Source organism: Thalassophryne amazonica, chromosome 10, assembly GCF_902500255.1.
Source record: "Thalassophryne amazonica chromosome 10, fThaAma1.1, whole genome shotgun sequence".
NCBI lineage: Eukaryota > Metazoa > Chordata > Actinopteri > Batrachoidiformes > Batrachoididae > Thalassophryne > Thalassophryne amazonica.
Genome location: NC_047112.1, coordinates 62,679,836 through 62,696,268, shown reverse-complemented (window position 1 = coordinate 62,696,268; position 16,433 = coordinate 62,679,836). Strand labels below are relative to the sequence as shown.

The window sequence follows — 16,433 nt, the reverse complement described above, 5'->3', positions numbered from 1 at the left end:
TGGTAACAAAATTACAATAACAGAAAATCTGACCATATGTTAGCTTAGCATTAATAAATTGCTCTGCTTGTAATTCTATTACCATGGGATTGCTCTCTTGAATGCTTAAAAACCTTTCTGCATTTTGGATCAAAAATTTGTCTAGATGAAATTTCATATTGAAATCTCAGATTTTCTAGGACTGTACCCATCTGCTCACCAAATTTTATCAACATCCTTTCACAACTTTTTGAGTTACTTGTTGCTATGTGCCAAACATTTTTCTAGATCTCAGTTCCAGAATATATTCTGGATCACTTCCATAGCTGAATCACTTATTTCTTGGAACATTATCTGTCTTCTCATCAAATTTCATTGAAAGCCCTTCATTACATTTTGAGTTATGCTGCTAACAAGCAAGCAAACAGACAAACACATTACTCCTTGGTGGAGGTAACAAAAACAGTTCTCTGTAGAAGAATAAGATGAGGTAAATTCATGATCACTTACTCCTGCATTTTCCAGTATAAATTGCACCTGTCAAAAAATGCCTCTTGGGGGGGGGCAACATATGTAAGTTGCATTGGAATATAAGTCGCAGGACCTCCCACACAAGCAAAAATAAATAAATAAATAAATAAAAAATCCCGCATCTTATTCTCCAGAAAATACAGCAATTTGTTTATTTTTATGGTAATAAGATTTTAAAAAGCCATATCAGGAGATAGGTGTATCTACCTGTTCCGATTACCAAAACTGTCCAAATCCATGTCTTGCGTGTCCACATCATGCCCCCTGAATAACCACACTCTCAAGTATCTGCATCATGTTGATTTCCTGGTAAAATCTCATCGTGTGTGTGCAGACCGTCCTGCTAGAGGTCTGCTCCTTGTCTCCTCTACATCCATGTGGAACTGAATAGCTCCAGTCAGGAGACCAGCAAAGCCAGATCCTGAGGATTAGACTAATGCTATTTGTTCACCTTACTGAGTCAATGCCTGAGTGGCTGCCAGGGTTTATGTTTTAGAACAGCGCTCTCAGCAGGAAATCTTACAGAGAACTCAGTTTTATCTAAGCAGGAAAACATGAATATTCTTTATTGACAACTGAAAGGTAAGTGCTGCTTTTAAAAGCTGCTGCAGAGTTTTGAGAATGAGTGACCTGATGTTCCTGCAGGACAGCTGCAGATGTATCCTGCAGCATGTTGTTGGTCGTAGTGTGCAGGCAGCAGGGGCTCGCTGCCATACAGAACCTGCCACGACCTCTCAATGCAGAGGCCTCCGTGCATGCAAGGGCTGCTGCCGCACTCATTAACATCAATCTCACATTGCCGTCCCTCAAACCCTAATAATAATAATAAAAACAAAAGATGACAAATTGTTTCAGACATATAGGAAAAACTGAGGCAAAACCATTCCTGATAACACACAGAAGGACAAAGCTGAATGAGTCTACCTGGCCAACATTCACAAGTGTAGTTTCCATGGTGGTCCCTACAGGGGGCGCTGTTGAAGCATGGTTCAGAGTGGCATGATGGGATGGAGGTTTCACAGTGTGCCCCCGTGAAGGCTGTGTGAGAGCAGTCACAGCTGTATCTGAGACAATGAGATGATTACAAAGCATTTGTTACATTTTAGAGTTTTTAAATGATACAAAAACATTTTCTGACTTGGTAACATGTTGTTCTGACTTTGGAGAATTCATCTCTGTACCCATTCACTCCATCAATACACACAGCTCCGTTTTGGCAGGGTTGCTGTTGGCACTCGTCAACATTTTCTTCACACTGTTGTCCTTGGAAACCGAGTGGGCAGGTGCAAGTGAAGCTACCAGCGTAGTCATAGCAACTGCCTCCATTGAGGCATGGCTTTGATTGACACTCATCAATCTCTTCCTCACATGTGGTTCCTGTGAACATCAAAGCGATATGGATGTCAGTGGGCCGGCAAGCCTGAGGGCAGAGGGTTGAACATGAATCAGGCTTTTATGTGCACTCGCTGTGATCATGTGCGGCTGAATGTGTTATGTGACAAAACACACTGTACACAGTTTTGTTTCTACAACAGATACAGGTGGTTGAAAAGGCAGGAAAAATAAAAGGCATCAGAGCACACTGTGCGTGCGCCACACACACATACAAATTTATACTATTATGAATTATGAATACCTATTGTCAGTGATACGTACAGGGAGCTCCAATGGACCACACATAGCTTAGTGACGTCGGTTTCTTGGCATGGGTAACTTACACATCTGTGATGGCACCATCAATTCTGAAAGGTACATCCAGGTTTTGGAACAACACATGCTGCCATCCAAGCAAAGTCTTTTTCAGGGACGTCTCTGCTTATTTCAGCAAGACCAAGCCACATTCTGCACGTGTTACAACAGTGTAGCTTCATAGTAAAAGAGTGCGGGTACTAGACTGGCCTGCCTGCAGTCCAGACCTGTCGCCCAATGAAAATGTGTGGTGCATTATGAAGCGCAAAATACGACAACAGAGACCCCGGACTGTTGAACAACTGAAGCTGTATATCAAGCAAGAATGGGAAAGAATTCCACCTACAAAGCTTCAACAATTAGGGTCCTCAGTTCTCATATGCTTATTGAGTGTTGTTAGAAGGAAATATGATGTAACACAGTGGTAAACATACCACTGTCCCAGCTTTTTTGAAACGTATTGCAGCCATCCATCTCAAAATGTGCAAATACTTGCACAAAACAATATATCTTGTCTTTGTGGTGTATTCAGTTGAATATAGGTTGAAGAGGATTTGCAAACCATTGTACTCTGTTTTTATTTACATTTTACACAACGTCCCAACTTCATTGGAATTGGGGATGTACAATCAGTTTGTTCTTACATAATCATACCAGCAAATAAACAAGCATGGGTGAAAGCATATCTTCAATAGTGAAGGTAAAAGGCGCTGCAGTCTTGTGTAAAAATTTAAAGCCCTCAAACATGTAAATACAAAACCCATTTATTATATTTTAAATGATCATAGGCCTACTTTTACAGTGATCTCAGGATGTACAGGACTTCAGTCTCACCAGTGAATCTAGAAGAGCACAGACAGGAAAATCTGCCCACTCTATCCACACAGGTGGCTCCGTTCCTGCAGGGCTCTGAGATGCACTCATTCACATCAATCTGACAGTGAGTACCCTGGAAACCCGGCACACAGAAGCAGGCGTAATGGTCCACCCAGGTTTGACATATGGCCCCGTTTTGGCAGGGGTTTGGTGAGCAATGGTCCACTGCTGCAGGTTGCTTGTCAGAAATACCTGTGATCAGAAAGCAAAGGAAATAAGTAAAAGCAGTTCATTATCCTGAGTGCCGGTGAAGTGTTTTTGTGTGTGCCTGCATGTGTGCATGAATGCATGCGTGCGTGTGTGTGTGTCTGTCTCTCTGTGTGTGTCTCAACAACTAAGACGCCAAGATGGATGACCTAAAGCATATATTGATCAGCAAAATATTTGAATGACTTATGAAGTCACAAAAAAGTCATATGATAAAGTCATACATTGTCAAAAACATCATTATAGACATATGTATATTTCCTTGTAGATTTCTATCATGGTATACTATGATACTACAACCCCTGGCAAAAATTATGGAATCACCGGCCTCGGAGGATGTTCATTCAGTTGTTTAATTTTGTAGAAAAAAAGCAGATCACAGACATGACACAAAACTAAAGTCATTTCAAATGGCAACTTTCTGGCTTTAAGAAACACTATAAGAAATCAGGAAAAAAAATTGTGGCAGTCAGTAACGGTTACTTTTTTAGACCAAGCAGAGGGAAAAAATATGGAATCACTCAATTCTGAGGAAAAAATTATGGAATCATCAAAAACAAAAGAACGCTCCAACACATCACTAGTATTTTGTTGCACCATCTCTGGCTTTTATAACAGCTTGCAGTCTCTGAGGCATGGACCTAATGAGTGACAAACAGTACTGTTCATCAATCTGGCTCCAACTTTCTCTGATTGCTGTTGCCAGATCAGCTTTGCAGGTTGGAGCCTTGTCATGGACCATTTTCTGTTGTGTGGGCCGCTGAAGAGGAGGTACTGCTGGCCCACCACCACCAGAGGGCGCCCTGCCTGGAGTGCGGGCTCCAGGCACCAGAGGGCGCCGCCGCCTCACGTGAGCAGCTACGGTGACAGCTGTCACCCATCACCTGAGACAGCTGACGGCAATCATCTGTGGGGTATATCAGCAGGACGGCACCTCCACCTCATTGCCGAGATATCGTTTCTACCTATGAGGTAACGTATCAAAGCTGACGGAGTGTATCCTTTTGGATTAGTGCATAGCTTGTGGATTACTGTTCCAACGAGAGGTGGAGGTAACTTCCCTGCTGTTCGGAGTCTTGGGTGCAAACGCGCCCCCATCTAACTGTTCTTTGTTCCTCGCCAGCAGTACCAGGTCCGACACGCGGAGGCAGTGGCTACCTGGGAGTTCGGGACTTGGCGGCTCCAGTATTTCCGGGGTCCTGTGGCGGAGGAAGCCGTGTGGTTCAGGTCTTACCTTGGAGAGGCGTCTCCTATCTTCGAGCCTGCCCACACGACACTTTTGTGAATTGACTGTTGTCCATTTCGTGATTGGTTGTATTCGTTGTGCACGTTCACAACAGTAAAGCCTTGTTATTTGACTTTCTCCATTGTCCGTTCATTTGCGCCCCCTGTTGTGGGTCCGTGTACTGACACTTTCCCAACATTTTCTTCAACTTCCACCAAAGATTTTCAATCGGATTAAGATCCGGACTATTTGCAGGCCATGACATTGACCCTATGTGTCTTTTTGCAAGGAATGTTTTCAGTTTTTGCTCTATGGCAAGATGCATTATCATCTTGAAAAATGATTTCATCATCCCCAAACATCCTTTCAATTGATGGGATAAGAAAAGTGTCCAAAATATCAACGTAAACTTGTAAATTTATTGATGATATTGACAACCATCTCCCTAGTGCCTTTACCTGACTTGCAGCCCCATATCATCAATGACTGTCAGTCATCTTTATAAATCTCATTGAAACGGCACCAAACAAAAGTTCCAGCATCATCACCTTGCCCAATGCAGATTTGAGATTCATCACTGAATATGACTTTCATCCAGTCATCCACAGTCCACGATTGCTTTTCCTTAGCCCATTGTAACCTTGTTTTTTTCTGTTTAGGTGTTAATGATGGCTTTTGTTTAGCTTTTCTGTATGTAAATCCCATTTCCTTTAGGCGGTTTCTTACAGTTCAGTCACAGACGTTGACTCCAGTTTCCTCCCATTCGTTCCTCATTTGTTTTGTTGTGCATTTTCAGTTTTTGAGACATATTGCTTTATGTTTTCTGTCTTGATGCTTTGATGTCTTCCTTGGTCTACCAGTATGTTTGCCTTTAACAACCTTCCCATGTTGTTTGTATTTGGTCCAGAGTTTAGACACAGCTGACTGTGAACAACCAACATCTTTTGCAACATTGCGTGATGATTTACCCTCTTTTAAGAGTTTGATAATCCTCTCCTTTGTTTCAATTGACATCTCTCGTGTTGGAGCCATGATTCATGTCAGTCCACTTGGTGCAACAGCTCTCCAAGGTGTGATCACTCCTTTTTAGATACAGACTAACGAGCAGATCTGATTTGATGCAGGTGTTAGTTTTGGGGATGAAAATTTACAGGGTGATTCCATAATTTATTCCTCAGAATTGAGTGAGTCCATATTTTTTTCCCCTCTGCTTGGTCTAAAAAGACAACCGTTACTGACTGCCACAATTTTTTTTCCTGATTTCTTATAGTGTTTCTTAAAGCCAGAAAGTTGCCATTTGAAATGACTTTAGTTTTGTGTCATGTCTGTGATCTGCTTTTTTTCTACAAAATTAAACAACTGAATGAACATCCTCCGAGGCCGGTGATTCCATAATTATTGCCAGGGGTTGTATGATACTATACTATACATGGTATAATGTTTTGTGCTTGAATGGTGCCTTGAGAAGTCCTTGTTCTGTCAAGAGGAGATTTTTGATTATTTGTTATTAAACCAGTGTTTTATAAAACACAACAATTATAATTCAAAGTTCCTGTTCAATACAGTGGCAACACTTATTCATGGTCAATCACCTGTAAGACACTTTGCTTTCACAACCCAAGATTTTTTTAAGCCCCGTTACACATAGCAAGAATGTACCGGAGCCATGCCCAACACAGCAAATATTGCCATAATCTGATGCAGTCGGGAGGAAAATAGGCATGGCCAGCATTGTTGGAATGCAGACAGACTGCCTCGTCTACACCTGTCAGATCACATCCAAAACATATGTAGATGACACAGACTGCTGTCAGATGGCCATAAAAGGCGCTGCAGATTGCCCGATCTCCAAATGTCTGATGGCAAACACGGGACCAGAGCACTGTGTTCCTCCCTTTGCACAGGACCTGTACTGGACATCAAAGAACAACCAACGTATGGATGTAACAACCAACGTATGCACGTATGTGTCCATCCGTGCAGTTACTCACACTACCATTCAATCACTCATTCACTCGTCCTCTTTTTCCCAGGCTCACTGACTTCACGTACGTGTGTGTGCTGACATGAGGGAATGACCGCTCAGTGTGTGTTTGTGTGTGTTTCCATAATAAGCTGCTATATAAAACCACATGCACACGTACACGCGTGCATGCATGTGCTCAGCTGTCACTGGACAGTTTTACTGCCAGCTAAACTTCGCACTAGCAACCCTTTGCTGTGAGTCAAAGTTAAGTTAATTACTAGCCTAAAAAATTCTAAAGCCTTAGATGCTTTTGGTATAAGTACAATGTTCATCAAAACGCATAAGCAATTCCTCATATCACCTATTACCAAAATAATAAACAAGTCTATAGATTCAGGCACCTTCCCAGAGATCTTTTAAATCTGAGGAGCCCACAGAAACAAATAATTATAGACCCATAAGTATCCTGCCAACTGTATCAAAAATACTTGAAAAATGTGTAACAGAACAACTCGTAGAACATTTAAATTATAGCTCCTTCAATCTTCATCAAATGCAATTCGGCTTTCGAAAAAATTACTCAACAGAAACAGCTGTATGCTTTCTCTTGGAAAAACTAAAACAGAAAATCGACAAAGGAGGAGTCATTGGAGCAGTGTTCTTCGACCTTAAGAAAGCCTTTGATACTGTAAACAGACAAATTTTAATTAATAAACTGTCAACATTTAATTTCTCTCCCCGCACTTTACACTGGGTGGACTCGTACTTAACACATAGAAAACAATTTGTTAGGATACAAAATTACACTTCACCTACATGTACCAATCAGATGGGACTACCACAAGGATCAGCTCTATCTCCACTATTATTTTCTCTTTATATATAAATTATTTTCCAGATTGTTGTCCACCAAATGTGCTGTGCCAACTATACGCAGATGACGCAATCATTTATGTCCACTCAAAAACTAAACAGCAAGCAGCCAAAGAATTAACATCCGCCATGCACACAGTTCTGGAATGGCTGCAGAGATCCCATCTTATTCTAAATGAAAATTGAAATTGAAACAGTCAATGAATTCAAATACCTAGGAGTTATTATGGACTCAAAACTTAATTTTAAACGACAGGTGGAAAAATGTTGTGAATAAAATTAAATTTAATTTGTCTAACTTCAAACATATAAGAAACAATCTAAATCTGAAGGCAGCCAAGCTCTATCTTGATGCAATGATTACATCTCACATGAAATACTGTTTGACAAGCTGGGCTTCAGCCTGTAAAACTACCTTAAAACCCATCAAAGTAGCATATAAACAAGCCCATAAAACCCTAGATAGAAAACCGAAGACTCACCATCATTGTATTATCTTAAAAAAACACAACATATTAAGCTGGGAGAGCATGGTTAAATACATAGACTCTGTTCTTGTATACAAAATTCTAAACGGACTAGCCCCTTACCCATTACATGATTTTATTAAAAAGACTCAAAACACACATACAAGAGCGAGCTCCAGAGGTGATTGTGTGATTCCATCTGGAAAAAGTGCCTTTAGACAGGCCACTTTCTCTTACCGTGCCTCTCAAACCTGGAATACCATCCCAGTGACTGTATGCGAACTGCCATCACTCAGCTCCTTTTCTGAGCAATTGAAATCATGGCTATTGGACAATCAAGTCTGCACTCACAACTGAACTTATATGAACAAAACTGAGCATTTTTGCACACAAGCTGGGTATCTGTAATCATATATATTTTAGATTTAAATGAACTGAACTGAGCCTTTTTGCACACAGGCCGGGCATTTTGCAATTATATCAATGTTAATTTTGAACAAATCTTTTTGCACATAAGCCAGGGACCTGCAATTGTATTTATACCTGCACCTTGTAAATACGTGGTTTTGAATGAATGACAGTGAGGATGTGTTTAACCAATTTGAATGAAATGAGAGTGAGGACTTGCCCTAACCTTTTTAATACTATTTGTCTATTTGTCCATCTGTGTGTGTGTGGGTTTGGAGTGTGTTGCTGGGTGTGTGTGCCTGGAGTGTAAGAGAGAGAGATGGGGTGACTATGGATGTCTTGTCCCATGTTTTATGTCGGGCCATGTGCCCATACGGGGACTAAGGATGGAAATTAGCTTAGGCTATAATCCTGTGTGTTATGGATGTGTCTCTGTACATTGTCTTTTTTAACATGCGCTGTCCCCTTGATAAATAAATAGAAAAAGAAAGAAAGAAAGGACCCCTTTGCTTAAACATTTGCAGTGAGCTTTCCCGTTATATTCATCAGACGCAGCCTTTCGGGCAAGCTTTAATTTCTTTTTTATCCCCCCCACAACGCAACTCTACATGGTGATTTCTGGTTGGATTATCACATGGGATTTATTTACGGCGTAGTTGTTTCCAGCATTCCACCACAGGCTGTGTGGTCATGACTCCTGATGCTGTGTGCTGCGAAATGCTCCTGGGGGTGAGATTTATGTTTCATATGTCGTCATGGCGAAACAGTTCCACGTCATATGTTTGACAGAATTAAATGTGATCAAGCAATAATTTAGTCATTACAGCAGTGAGATCTGTTCAGCTCTGAGCCTCTGACGCGATGCGTGACAGCGCGCGCACCTGCACGCCAGCTGCTGTGGTGTCGCAGATCTGATGGGCACAATATTTCACATTATTTATGTTGCCCATGAGGAGGAATATTATCTGTACTGTAAAGACTTATGGATATAACAGCCTGCCCAGATCTGCAGCGCCATGCGCTGTGCCACACATTGACCTGCTGTGGACACGGTGCTTTCGGTTTGTTCACGCTGTGTTCACATCTCCTGCACATGGATGGCTAAGTGCCACACACATACCAACACTGGAGATGGACATTATTATACCTGACACATGCAGATACCGGCAAGCTTTGCGCCGTGTCAGATACATCTCGAGGTTCCCTCATATGCACTCAAATCATTTCAGATGCTGTTTGGCTGCCATCAGAATAGGTAAATTGTGGTTAGATGGTCCTCAGACTGCTCATGAGCTGCCGTCAGATAGGTGTCCCATCTCGACTGCACCCCGAATGTTAAGTCCCCGTCACACATAGCAAGAATGTGGAGGAACCATTCCGACAGGGCAAATATTGCCATAATTCTATGCAGTCGGGAGGAAAGAGGCGTGGTCAGCCGTGGTCCGAATGCATCTGGACTGCCTCGTGCACACCTGCAGGATGCAGCCAGTGGGCTTTCTGTTTTCTCTTTTTTAAACTCTTTTTTGTTGTTATTTTAACATAACTGTAGTTGGCTTATTGTTGTGGGACAGCACTTCACATGGGATTTATTTATGCGTGAGGTGGATTATGAATTTGTGAGCTGATGGATGTTGCCAGCACAAAGCGCAGCCGGGTGTAAGGGACCTCGTCGGATAGGTGTCCCATCTCGACGGCACCCGGAGAGTTTGAACATGTGAGTCACACTCAGGGCCACTGGCCGAATTTGACCAACTGTGTCGACTTCCGCAGATGGTTGTCAGAACATTTTGGAACCGAAATGTGACACTTTTCGGATGTGTGCCAATTCATAAGTCCGACGCCACTCTGGGTGATTCTGGCTATGTGGATGGAGTTCCCATGGTAACCAAATTAACAGAATGTCCACCACAGTCATTTATTTAATGGAAGAAAGATTTTTGTAGACAGGAATAGTTTTCAAAATATGCATTATGAAGTAATCCAGGAGATTCCAGGATGACAGAAATTCAAAAAAACCCAGATTCCCAAATCTAGGAAGGTCAGTGCCCACTTTGAATGCTGCAAAAAAATACCTGGGACCCATCCAAATCTTTAACCACAATTTTGTTTGACACATCATACATCGGACTGTCATTATACATCAGACTGTCAGTATAACTTTTTTTTCCATTACTCTACAGCAGCAGGTACCCACCCTTTTCTAACACCATGGAAAATTTTCATATAATTATTATGTCTATTTCTCCAAAATTCAGCCACGCTGATACTAATAAATATTTCTGGATCTCAAAGGCTCCTTAAAATGAGTTTGAACAGTGTCTGTCAAGGTTTTGTAGCACATCAATGATTCTGACAGGCAGAAGTATCAGTGTGTCTTGAAAACAAACCTCTTGTGGGACTGATGATGAAGAATTGCTGTTAACTTCACTCAGCACAACTCTCAAATTGCATGTGACGTTTTCCATGAGACGTGCTCTCTACAGCTGTTATGTACTGTGTGCATAAAAACAAACACAAATCGACACCAGTCATGCGTCTCAAACATGACTGCAGTCCAGCTGGAACAAATGGGAGCAGCTTGACTGCAATGATCCTCATAATCCATGAAACATGCATGAGGCGGATACAGACACGTATTGACTCGAGAGACAGACTTCAAATCAGCGGACCAGCTGCTGCTTCATTTTCATTGCTTCATGTTGTCAAGAGTGTCACGAAACCAACACATGCTTACTGAGTGAATGTTAAATTCTTATCCATTATGATCACCAATATTTCTGACTTTCTCTGAGTCCTCCTTTCAGATTTCAGTGCACTTGGAGAAATCCAGTAAATTTGTGGTTTGTGGAACGTTTTAATTTAATTAAATTTTTTATTGCATGACAATGAAACCTCCAAACCATGATTCATTTGTCAAAACATTTTTAGCCAATTTCCAAATAATAAATAAATAATAAATATGCTTGAAAACTAATATTCTCAAACAGAAAACCCCTTTATATTTTGTTGTTGGAGTCAGATGTGGATACAAGTTTGTCTAATATATAAAGCTGACTCTGTGTGTGTGTGTGTGTGTGTGTGTGTGTGTGTGTGTGTGTGTGTGTGTGTGTGTGTGTGTGTGTGTGTGTGTGTGTGTGTGTGTGTGTGTGTGTATGTGTTCGCTATGCGCAGCCACAGTAATTAAGCAATTGACACCAAACATGCTATGGTGACTGGGGGCGGGGGCAACAAGGGCAAGGTCAATGGGGCCCTTAGGTTGAAAGCGTACATGTGCGTACGCAGACACACACACACACACACACACGGTCAGCCTTATATATTAGATCATGACATGCTCACGGGAGCTCTTATTTTTGCAGTTCACGCTGTGCTCAGGTCAGGCAGCAAGTATCACACTTAACTTACTACGTAGTGGCAGTTGGCTAGGGTGCACTGTAATTAAAATCTGAAAGGGCCAGCGTGTGCAACATGCGAGCTAAGGCGCGCATTTTTTCAATTAAAATGCACCTGCTGTGTACGGCATGCCAGAGCATTGCAGTGATATGACATGCTATCACCATATCATCATTCACTCCAGTTTCATGAATGTCATAAATTGCTCTATGAAAATTAATGATGGCAACATACACACAATACAATGCAACTTACTACACCTTAACTAAAGTGACATGAAATATACAATGACATGGCTAAAATTCTTCTGTATTACCTTTGCGTAGAACAGGTAACTCAGCTAGTTAATGTACATTTTCCAAAATTCCCAGAATTTTCTCCAAATGTATTTTAACCAATCTCCATGGAATTTCGTGGAATAATTAATCTTATGAAGGTGGCGTTGCTTGAGATCCTTCAGTGGATCCTAGATTATTAATATACTTTTTGCAAAATTAACAGTATTTCCTTAAGAAATATTCCAGTCAATCTCTAAGCAAACTGTTGTAATGTTCAATTTATAAAAAAGCCATTTAATATTAGTATTAATCGGGACCGTTTAGTGGATAGTGGATTATTAATGTACAAAGTTCCCAGAATTTCCTCCAAATATATTTCAACCAATCTGAATTAAGATTAATGATTAATCTTCTAAAGAGCTCATTTAATACAGGTATTGATCAAGATCCTTTAGTACATGGGTGTACAGCAAGGACCCTAACATTGCTGTTTTTCCTTGCAACCAGTCACCTCTTCAGGTGGTTTTACCGGTGGAGTCCTCCCTTCAAATGATTAAAGTTGTTATATGGCTGGGGGGGGCCTGGCTGCCGGTTTGTTTCTGTTTTTTGGTTTTCCTCCCAGGTGGCGTGCATTTGGGACTGAGTGGCTGTGTTGCTGAGGCTGTCAGGACCTCACCCTGATCACCTGCGACTCGTCAGGACTCACAGCTGTGGTGCATCTGGATGGATTGGAACATGTTGGCATTTAAGACTGGAGTGCACAGTGTGTATTTGCCAGAGACTCGACCTTGTGACCAGACGGGTGAGATCGTCGTCTCGGGAGCCATCTCATCAGCAGCGGATGCTGAGAACGTCCAGGTTTGATGCACAGTCTGTGAAAGAGGAGGGGGTGAGGTCTCACGCTCGTCAGCACACTTCCTGAGGTACGTTAGATTTTGTGACTAACAGTTATACAGTCAGTAAATGTGGTGTCCCTCACACCTTATTGTATTGAGCTGTTTGTTAGTCATGTATCAGCTTCCACTGCGGTGGAGTTTTGTGAACTGGATGTTCCATGCCTGCAGGTTGGGAAGCTGATCAGTAATCAAGCCAGGAAGTGTTTGCTGTTTGTACACCTTTAAGTATTCTGTGTGTAGAGTGTGGACTCACATAATGGTTCCTTCTTTCACAGACTCGGTTGTTGCGGCCACCTGGGGGGTGTCGGCGGGGTCCTTGGGTCCGAAACAGCTTCTGGCTCCGGACCGTTAGCGCTGCTGGGAGCGCACCACGCCAGGCTGCACCTTTTGTTATTATCACTGTTATGTATTAAATTCAGTTAGCCTTTGAACCGTGCTCTGCTTATTTCATACTGGGTCCTTCAAACGCTGGTCGGTTCTCCGAGCTGCGTCCGACACATAACAAAAGTCCTGATTATGTGTGAATCACCTGCTGAGGTGATCAGCAGCAATGGAAACCTGAACCAACTTGGTCCTTTGTGGCTTAATATTGCACACCCCAGTTTAGTGGATACTGGATAATTAATGCACAACCCCAATTCCAGTGAAGTTGGGACATTGTGTAAAATGTAAATAAAAACAGAATACAATGATTTGCAAATACTCTTCAACCTAAATTCAATTGAATACACCACAAAGATAAGATATTTAATGTTCAAACTGATAAACTTTATTGTTTTTGTGCAAATATTTGCTCATTTTGAAATGGATGCCTGCAACACGTTTCAAAAAAGCTGGGACAGTGGTATGTTTACCACTGTGTTACATCACCTTTGTTTGGGAACAGAGGACACTAATTGTTGAAGCTTCTTTCCCATTCTTGCTTGATGTATGACTTCAGTTGTTCAACAGTCCCGGGTCTCCGTTGTCATATTTTGCACTTCATAATGCGCCACACATTTTCAATGGGTGACAGATCTGGACTGCAGGCAGGCCAGTCTAGTACCCGCACTCTTTTACTACGAAGCCACGCTGTTGTAACACGTGCAGAATGTGGCTTGGCATTGTCTTGCAGCATGTGTTGCTCCAAAACCTGGATGTACCTTTCAGCATTGATGGTGCCATCACAGATGTGAAAGTTTCCCAACACACCCCCATACTATCACAGATGCTGGCTTTAGAACTTTGCACTGGTAACAATCTGGATGGTCCTTTTCCTCTTTTGTCCAGAGGACACAATGTCCACGATTTCCAAAACCAATTTGAAATGTGGACTCACATGTTGCAGGCATCCATTTCAAAATGATCAAATATTTCCACAAAAACAAAAATGTCTATCAGTTTGAACATTAAATATCTTTTCTTTGTGGTTTATTCAATTGAATATAGGTTGAAAAGGATTTGCAAATCATTGTATTCTGTTTTTATTTACATTTCACACAATGTCCCAACTTCATTGGAATTGGGGTTGTACTTTTTCCTAACTTCCTAGAATTTTCTCCAAATGTACGAGGTCTATTAGAAAAGTATCTGACCTTATTTTTAAAAAAAAAACATATGGATTTGAATCACATGTGCTTGCGTGAGCCAACCTTGAACCTTCATGTGCATGCGTGATTTTTTTCACACCTGTCGGTTGCGTCATTTGCCTGTGAGCAGGCTTTGAGTGAGGAGTGGTCCAGCCCTCTTGGCGGATTTTCATTGTCAGGGAAATGGCTGAGAGACTGCCGCTTTGCTTGATCAAATTTTTTTTAGAAACTGTGAGGCACATCCATGTGGACACCATTCGAGAAATTCAGGTGGTTTTTGGTGAAAATATTATGGGCTTCAAAGACATTAAGGGATGTTACTGTCCCTTTAAGGATGGCCCACAGCAGCTGTGGGGCGCGCCGTGCTCCAGCTGCCATCGACAGGCTGAGCGACCATTTCATTTCTAAACGGATTGCTCTGTGGATCTGTGACCATCGTGTGCAATTTCTCTGGTTATCACAAGAGCTGGACATCAACTATTTTCCTGCAGATTGTCGGGGGCAGCAGCTCAATCAAAGCCGTCCAGACCTCCCAATCCACACACACCTCCCCCAGCTCCTCCGGGGGAACCCCAAGGCATTCCCAAGCCAGCCGAGAGATGTAGTCCCTCCAGCGTGTCCTGGGTCTTCCCCAGGGGGCCTCCTCCCAATGGGACATGCCTGGAACACCTCTCCAGCGAGGCGTCCAGGGGGCATCCGGAAAAGATGCCCGAGCCACCTCAACTGACTCCTTTCGACATGGAGGAGCAGCGGCTCGACTCCGAGCTCCTCCCGAGTGACCGAGCTCCTCACCCTATCTCTAATGGAGCGCCCAGCCACCCTGCGGAGGAAACTCAGCTCGGCCGCTTGTACTCTCGATCTCGTTCTTTTGGTCATGAGCCAAATCTCATGACCATAGGTGAGGATCGGAACGTAGATCGATCGGTAAATTGAGAGCTTTGCCCCCCTACTCAGCTCTCTCCTCACCACGACGGTCCGATACAGCGACCGCATCACTGCAGATGCTGCACCAATCCGTCTATCGATCTCACGCTCCATCCATCCCTCACTCGTGAACAAGACCCCAAGATACTTAAACTCCTCCACTTGAGGCAAGGACACTCCACCGACCTGAAGAGGGCAAAGCACCTTTTTCCGGTCGAGAACCATGGCCTCGGATTTGGAGGTGCTGATTTTCATCCCAGACGCTTCACACTCGGCTGCAAACCGCCCCATTGCACGCTGAAGGTCCTGATTTGACGAAGCCAACAGAACCACATCGTCCGCAAACAGCAGAGACGAGATTCTGTGGTTCCCGAACCAGACACCCTCTACACCCTGGCTGCGCCTAAAAATTCTGTCCATAAAAATAATGAACAGAACTGGTGACAAAGGGCAGCCCTGGTGGAGGCCAACGTGCACTGGAAACAGGTTTGACTTACTACCAGCAATGCGAACCAAGCTCCTGCTGCAGTCGTACAGGGACCGGATAGCCCTTAGCAAAGGACCCCGGACTCCGTACTCCCGGAGCACTCCCCACAGGGTGCCTCGAGGGACACGGTCGAACGCCTTCTCCAGATCCACAAAACACATGTGGACTGGTTGGGCGAACTCCCATGAACCCTCGAGCACCCGATGGAGCGTGTAGAGCTGTTCCAGTGTGCCGCGACCAGGACGAAAACCACACCGCTCCTCCTGAATCCGAGGTTCGACCATCGGTCGAATTCTCCTCTCCAGTACTCTGGAATAGACCTTACCGGGGAGGCTGAGGAGTGTGATCCCCCTATAGTTGGAACACACCCTCCGGTCCCCCTTCTTAAACAGAGGGACCACCACCCCGGTCTGCCAATCCAGAGGCACTGTCCCTGATCACCACAACATCCAGAGACTTAAGGTTCTCAGGACAGATTTCATCCACCCCAGGAGCCTTGCCACCGAGGAGCTTTCTAACCACTTCTGTGACTTCGGCCTGGGTAATGGATGAGTCCGCCTCTGAGTCCCCAGTCTCTCCTTCCTCTTCGGAAGACGTGACGATGGGACTGAGGAGATCCTCGATGTACTCCTTCCACCGCCCGACAACATCCCCAGTCAGGGTCAA

At 43.2% G+C, this 16,433-nt stretch overlaps 1 protein-coding gene across 1 annotated transcript in view; it reads right to left on the bottom strand.

Moving 5' to 3' along the window:
• crb1 (crumbs cell polarity complex component 1) overlaps positions 1-16,433 on the bottom strand; it is a 114,036-nt gene that overhangs the window by 94,526 nt on the left and 3,077 nt on the right. Inside the window, 4 exon segments of the mRNA XM_034180113.1 lie at positions 1,141-1,323; positions 1,435-1,574; positions 1,692-1,887; positions 3,034-3,267. Coding sequence (XP_034036004.1) covers positions 1,141-1,323; positions 1,435-1,574; positions 1,692-1,887; positions 3,034-3,267 — 753 coding nt within the window.